This window comes from Mauremys mutica, chromosome 12 (assembly GCF_020497125.1).
Source record: "Mauremys mutica isolate MM-2020 ecotype Southern chromosome 12, ASM2049712v1, whole genome shotgun sequence".
Lineage (NCBI taxonomy): Eukaryota > Metazoa > Chordata > Testudines > Geoemydidae > Mauremys > Mauremys mutica.
In genome coordinates, this window is record NC_059083.1 from 49,890,984 (window position 1) to 49,898,682 (window position 7,699).

Below are 7,699 nucleotides of genomic sequence, written 5' to 3' on the forward strand. Positions count from 1 at the left end.
TCATATCTACAATCTCTCCGACTCTTTTTCCAGGTACAGATTTGAGAACTCCTCAATGCCACTTGGGGTGAACATTGGCCAAATCAAAGAGATCAGAAAACCTAAGAAGTTTACTTTAAAGCAGGGTAGCCCCCAGAAGTGGTCACTTTGCATAATCCCAGTAGCTTCAGGACAGAGAAGGCTGGACATTTCCTTTCCCATTTAAAACTATTTATTTTCTGTTCCTTTGGGAGAGGCAGGAACCTCTCAGAAATGAGAATCCAACACACAGAATTTTCAGGCAACCCAAAAGGCACATACTAGGAACGACAATGGATTTATAGGGAAGTTATTGCAATTGTTATTAGGACACAGACCAGAGGGCTGTTGCATCAAAAATATGTAAACACATGATGCAACAGCATTAGAAAGAAGCACAGCAACACTCATCAGAGAGGTCATACAGAGAAGTACCCTGCCTTGCCCAGCTCCCACTCACTGGTAATGACCCAGCTTTCACCCTTAGTGTCCTAGGCTGAAACTATTGTGTGCGGGGGAGTCCTTGCACATTAGTCCTCCTCCTGGCTTACGGTCTGGTATCCCTAAAAGAGGGGAGACCCTGCTTGTTGTCTGTGGCCACCTGTTTTTTCCAAGATTGGTATATATCGTGTAAACAAATGAGTTACACTAAGAGGCCACATCACTGGATTCTCCTCCAATGGGAAACTGTGACAGTGTGTGTGGTTTCCCAGGGTACAATCTGGAACTGTGAGACCTGCTCTGCCCCCTGAACACACTAACCTGGGGTGTCTGTCACAGTGCTCTGCTAGTGACAAGAAGCAAACCCCTCCAGGTACTGTTATCACTCAGTCCAACAGCAGGTGGAGTTGCCTTCAATGGAACAACTGACATGACTAAAGATGACTGAGTAGAGTCAATCTCTGCACAATCATACACTCCATGGATGCTGCATTAGATTTCAGCCATGCAGAGCTATGATCTCATACAGCAGAAAGGAAATTCCTCTGGGTGGGGGAGGTTGGTTGCATCAGGACAACTGTTTGTACTGTGTGCACACACACAAAACACTAATTCCCCAGGCTCAGCCTCTTCAGAGGTTGAATCAAGGGAGAGGCAGCTTTCCATGGAGAAGGATACAAGTATCAGCAGACATCTACACTTTGTAAATAGAGCAGGAAGAGCATGTTCTAAAACAAAGTGTGGCAGCTGCTCGTCCATTCAAGGAGATGCAGTTCTCTCTACTGAGAAAATCCAGCTTCTGCAGAAAGACAAAAGAGAAAAACCTCAGCTGAGGATCCTGAGTCCTGGCGGCCAAACACTGAAAAATAAGAACTCATCGCTTCAAGCTTGGGCTGTGCTGCGATTACAGGTGAGCACCATCTTCCTGACTGCATTTCTATACCAACAGCAAACAGGGGAATCAATGTGCTTTGTGAATATTAGAGGGACAAGATGGGTGAGGTAATATCTTTTATTGGATAAACTTCTGTTGGTGAACAAGAGAAGCTTTTGAGCTACACAGAGCTCTTCTTCAGGTGAATGTTTCCAGTTTTAGCCACTCCTTCCCACAACAGTGCCAGTCAGTGTTTATAGCACCATTTCACAGAGATGGAGCTTGAGATCCATGTCCTGTGACAGGTCCGCAGTTAGGGATCTGCCCCACTGATACAAATGGAGATACCTTGATTTACACCAGTTGAGGATCTGGCTTAGTGTGTTCTCAAATGAGATGCCAAGTGGTGACAGAATCTTACTAGCCTGGATCACACATGCCAGATTGTTTCTAGACTCTGAGTTCAAAGACAGCATCTTTTTTCTCCAACCCTCCAGTGCAGTTCTTGTTCCTGTATTTTCATCATACAATCATTATGGAGTGCAGAGGTTCACTCCCCAGTTAGGGTTGCACATCAGCCTGGTTTTGACCCTTCCTAAGATCCACCCTCCAAAGAGCTGTATTTTATTACTGCTACATAGTCCACATCAGGAAACAGAAAAGGTGCTGCCAGTCCCTGACCACGTCACCATCACCACCACAGGAACTAAGGGAGCATTTACTCCACTTCATAATTTACAATATAAACTGATCTCTTGTGAAGGGATGGAAATTGTTCCTTTTCCTACAGGGCATTGAAATGCTGAATATACCAGGATATATGTTGTGACGTTATTGACACAAAGTGCGACCGTATAGACCATTGTTGCAACCAAGATTCTGTAGTGGCACTAAATCTTGTACAAAGGAAGTTATGATTTGCTGGTTATGATTATGCTACCTGTTTGCATGTATCATGTTTATATTTAAAGTTAAAAGTATTGGCTCTGTACTGTCTGTATTTCAAACTTGTGCTATGCTTCTGGGTGACACTTCACACAATTTGCATCAGCCTGGCCTGCGGAATGACCCATTAAGGACCATCAGCTATACAACTGACCCATTGAGAGAAGGCAGATATAGCTTATGACTGATCAGAAAGGCATACAGGGAAATGCCTATGGATAGAACTCTAAGGTTTTTCCATGCCATGTGCTTGGTAGCTTGTATTTGAGACAAAGGAAGCACAAGCCACATATCAAAAGGTTTATAAAAGACAGGCTCATCATCTCCATTTTGTCTTCATTCCCGTTTCTTACATCTGGAAGAACCTTGCTACAAACTGAAGCTCTGAATGGAGGACTGAATGACGCATCCAAGCTGAGGATGTACTCCAGAGACTTGATTTGAATCCGCAGTTTATTCCATCACTGCTAAAATCCTGAACCAAGAACTTTGCCATTACTGTATGTAATTGATTCCACTTAACCAATTTTAGCTCTCATCTATATTTCTTTCTTTTTTATGATTAAACCTTTAGATTTTAGATTCTAAAGGATTGGCAACAGTGTGATTTGTGGGTAAGATCTGATGTGTATATTGACCTGGGTCTGGGGCTTGGTCCTTTCAGACCGGGAGAACCTTTCTTGTTTTACTTGGATATTGGTTTTCATAACCAGTCATCCCCATAAGGAGTGATGCTGGTGGTGATATTGGGAAACTGGAGTGTCTAAAGGAATTCCTTTTTTGACTTATGGCTAGCCAATGAGGTAAAACCAAAATCCTCTCTATTTGGCTGGTTTGACATCCCTTAATAGTAAAGGAACTCCGTCTTTGGGCTGTAACTGCCCTGCTCAGAGCAATCTTATCCTGAATTGATACTCTCAGTAGTGTCCTGCCAGAGGCTGCATCATTCCATATACTTAGATTAATGTCCATTAAATCTAACAAGAGATCAGTGTATATGGATACTAGACTGCAATGAAAAATCTGAGTCTAAGATTTGAGTTGATGTACTTATTGGTTTTGACTACTAAGACCTGGCATTATTCTGGCTATTGACAAAAGTGAAATATAGAACTTAAGCGTCATTGTTAAGCTCTGGTATGTCACGATATGGGATATGATAGATCAGACCAATTCTCTACCAGAGATATGGACTGTTATATTAGTCATTGCTCTGATATGGCAGAGGGAGGTCTACATGGGTACCAATGTTCTGTCCGCGAACTGACACTCCTGCCACTTTGCTCTAAAGTCTACTTTTAGCCTTAAAATTTCAGCCTGTAAACAGGAGAGGAAGGGAATATTCTGAATATTTATGGTATTAATTCACAAGACTTGATTAACTTTTAACTCTATGTTCTTCCAATTCAATTGCCCAGCTTGTTTTTTTGTTCCTAGACTCAAACCATGGCAGGCACAGATTGGAGAAACCAAACGACCGTCACAGAATTAATCCTCTTGGGATTCGGGGATCTCCCTGACCTTCAAATTTTTCTCTTTCTAATGTTCCTAGTGATCTACATGGCAACCGTGGCTGGGAACACACTCATTACAGTGCTTGTTGTCACGGATCAGCACCTTCAGACCCCCATGTACTTTTTTCTGGGCAACTTGTCCTACTTGGAGATCTGCTACATCTCCACCATCCTACCCAGGTTACTGACCAGTCTGCTGACTGGGGACAGAACCATCTCAATCGCTGGCTGCATCACACAACTGTATTTCTCTGCCTCTTTGGCAGCTACGGAATGCTGTCTCCTAGCAGCAATGTCCTATGATCGGTATTTAGCGATATGTAAACCCCTCCACTATTTAACCCTAATGAATAACAGGTTTTGCCTCCAGTTGGCTGCTGGGTCATGGTTAAATGGTAACTTGGCCACTACCATCTTTTTATTATTCATATCACAGTTAATATTCTGTGGCCCAAATGAAATTGATCATTTCTATTGTGATCCCATACTACTGATAGAACTCTCCTGCAGTGACACACAACTGAGCAAATTGGTGAATCACATATTAGTCTGCATATTCACCCTGCCTCCATTCCTACTAACCACAATGTCCTACGTGTGTATCAGCACCACCATCCTAAGAATCCCTTCCACTACCGGGAGACAAAAGGCCTTTTCCATCTGCTCCTCTCACCTTACTGTGGTGACAATTTTCTATGGAACCATAATCATTGTCTACATGCTACCGAAACGTGATACACTCAGAGATCTGAAGAAAGTGCTCTCTCTTTGCTTCACGGTTCTAACTCCCCTGGTGAACCCCCTCATCTACAGCCTGAGAAACAGAGAGGTCAAGGAAGCCTTGAGCAAAGCAGTCAGTAAATGTGGCTTTCACAGAAACATGCAGAGACTATGAGATAATAATTTAGCCTGAAGATTTTAAAGCTGCCTGGGTGATTGAAGCAATGAGCACTGTACCTCACAGTAGCGCCCTGTAATCCCCATATTCATCTTTTTTTATGTGGTTGTGATTAAAAGCATGCGTTGTAAGGTATCATATGAAACATCATGATACGCTGAAACACATTGCTCTTGTATACGTCATTATCAGATTTTGTTATATGGTTGTTGCTGAATATGTTGGGAGTCTGGGAGTCACCCACAGTTAGTTCTCCAGTGACAAAGGAGCTGACCCACACCCAGGCGGGCGTTAAATGACCATCACCAGCCATTGACCAGCAGGGGAATTGTAAACAAGACATTCACAATTCTGTAGGACAGGTGCACAAGCACCACGCAATGGGAATTGCTGAACTCTGACTCAGCAAGACCCACCAGGACATGTCTGGGCCACTATTTTTCAGGGACATGAACTGAGAGTATAAAATAAGGGACAGTGGCATCATGAGACCACCTCTCTCCTCCCCGACCTATTCTGGAGGCAACAAGAGAGCTGGGAAGACAAAGACTTTGAACTGGGGAGGTTGATCCCAGGCTGAGAGGGGAATTCAGCCTTTGTATTAAGAATTGTAACCTGGCTGCAACATCCAGTGGGGTGAGAAAAGCTGTTTGAATCAAATCTTATGGAGTCTGATAAAATTTAGGATTTAGAATGTTTGTTTCTTTTTTATTTCTTAGGCATAAGGGTCAGAGATAATTACCTAACATGTATATCACTTAATCTAGCTTTCTGTAGTTTATAAACTTATTTTAATGTTTAATCTTAACCAGCGAGTTTGTGTAAAATGCTTGGGGAATCTGCTCAGATTACAAGGGCTGATGCATGTCCACTCTCCTTTGACGAAGAGGTGAACTAATTAATGAGCTTGCATTGTTCAAGAGAAGGGCTTGAGCAGTGTAAGGTGGTACATTTCTGGGGGTGGAAGGCTGGGGGGATTTGGTGGTGTCTCTGTATAGTTCATCAGTAACTTGGAGAGCATTCATGCAACTCCGCTGACCGTCTCTGTATGCTGGTGACTGAGTGATAACAGCAACTGGGGAGGGTGGGGATTGCTGCTTCTCACTGTTAAAGCATCATGAGAGATAGTCCAGGCTGGAGAAATAAGTGGGCACAGTAGTCCCACAGCTCCAGGTTGTACACCGGGGGGTCCCATTGCATAGCCCCATTAAAATTTAGATGAAAACTTCCAATGGCCATCTAAGTGGAAGGACCAGGGATGGAGGTGGCGAAAACCATGTTCCCATCATGGAGTTTTCAACTGGCCACCAGGAGCTGTGCAGACAATTTTAAACATTTTTTTATATCTGTAAAAAAGCCATTATTATCAAAATTAATGTTAGTATTTTTATTGTCCAAACACCTTCATTACACTCACACAGGCCAGATGCAAACAGCCAGGCCCCAGCAGTGACCTCCGGAAACTTCATCAGGAACAGCTTTATAGCTCTTATCTGAGCTAAACCTGGCTGTGGCCAACTCCAGCAAAGCAACAGCTCCAGGTTCACATTGCCTTTGGAGGTGGGGAGGTTGGGCAAACAAAGGGGTAGATTCACAAGCCAGGGCACCTCTAGAACTGAGGCCATTTCTGGGATTGAGTTTGTCAAATGGTCACTGACGAGCGACTCTGCATGCGACTCTGCAGGGTACGACCTGCTCTACTGCCACCAATTGCACAGAGCAGTGGAAATGGTGGGACCTGTTACAATGAGTGTCCTCAAAACTCACTGCAATGAGTGCATGTCCTGATAGGGCTAGTTCTCAGGATACTGTGTCCAGCCTGCCCAAGGTGTCTTTTTGATCTCTGCTGCATGCAGGCCTCCCTCCTCCAGGCATGACACAGTCTATGGTGAGAGAAAGTGGCTACGGCCTAGCAACTAGCGGAACTCCTGTGGTGCCAAACACACCAATGATGGGTCAGCCACTGTGAGCATGTCAGGATTTGGCAAGAGGCAGGGGTGCTGAGCACCAATGAGAACTGTAGCATTTCAGCACTGCGGAAAGGATTTTCTATGTGACTTAACAGAGTAAAGCATCCATCTCCCATTTCAAAAGGATTTAGGTGCCTAACTCACTTAGAGCCTCCTATAATCTCAGCCTGGAGAACCACTGGGCTGCTGTCACTGTAGCTTCTATCTATGTATTTTCACTGGAAACAGACTCCCCAGCAACAGAAATGCACTGAATTAATGTTAACCCCTGCTAAACCTTTGAGACCCACTAATCTTGAATGTGTAGTTGTGGTAACTAATGTTGCAATCATGCTGTTGTGTGATTTGGTTCCCGATGGTTAAAATTTTGAACAGTGCACACCTAGCAATAGGTAAGAAATGAAGAAAGATTCAGTTATGCTGTGTAGGACCACTAGAGGGAAGAGGAATGCAGCCCAATGGACAGCAGCTAAAGTGGAATGTCAAGAAAGCAGAATTTATGTTGCCAAATGACCATCAGAGGGAAGTGGAAAGGGAAGTGAAGCTATAGAACACTGTATAAGTGGTGAGCAAAGAACATTGCAGAGAAAAGGAGCTCTGTGCTTTGTAATGAACCTGTTGGTGGAGGAGAGAAGCTTTTGAGCTACAAGTATCAGAGGGGTAGCCGTGTTAGTCTGGATCTGTAAAAGCAGCAAAGAATCCTGTGGCACCTTGCATCCAACAAAGAGGGTATTCACCCACGAAAGCTCATGCTGCAAAACATCTGTTAGTCTATAAGGTGCCACAGGATTCTTTTTTGAGCTACACAGAGCTCTTCTTCAGATGAATATTAGCAGTTTTAGCCTCACCTTCCCACCACAGTGCCAGTCAGCATTCATAGCACCATTTCACAGAGATGGAGCTTGAGATCCATGTCTTGTGATACGTCCTCAGTTGGGGATCTGCCCCACTGACATAAATGGAGCTACCTTGATTTACCATGAGCTGAGAATCTGGCTCTCGGTGCGACCCAACGGGGTGGCGAATGCTGATAAAGTCT

The 7,699-nt window shown here is 43.9% G+C and overlaps 1 protein-coding gene across 1 annotated transcript; it reads left to right on the top strand.

Moving 5' to 3' along the window:
• Nucleotides 1–3,820: 3,820 nt before the first annotated feature.
• Nucleotides 3,821–4,687, top strand: LOC123346879 (olfactory receptor 10A4-like). The gene has a single exon (XM_044984325.1). The coding sequence runs from the start codon at nucleotides 3,821–3,823 to the stop codon at nucleotides 4,685–4,687; it is 867 nt and encodes a 288-aa protein (XP_044840260.1).
• The last annotated feature ends 3,012 nt before the right edge of the window (nucleotides 4,688–7,699 follow it).

Bases quoted from the DNA above. Each gene is read 5' to 3' on its own strand.
- LOC123346879 (XM_044984325.1), top strand. From the start codon at position 3,821: ATGTTCCTAGTGATCTACATGGCAACCGTGGCTGGGAACACACTCATT.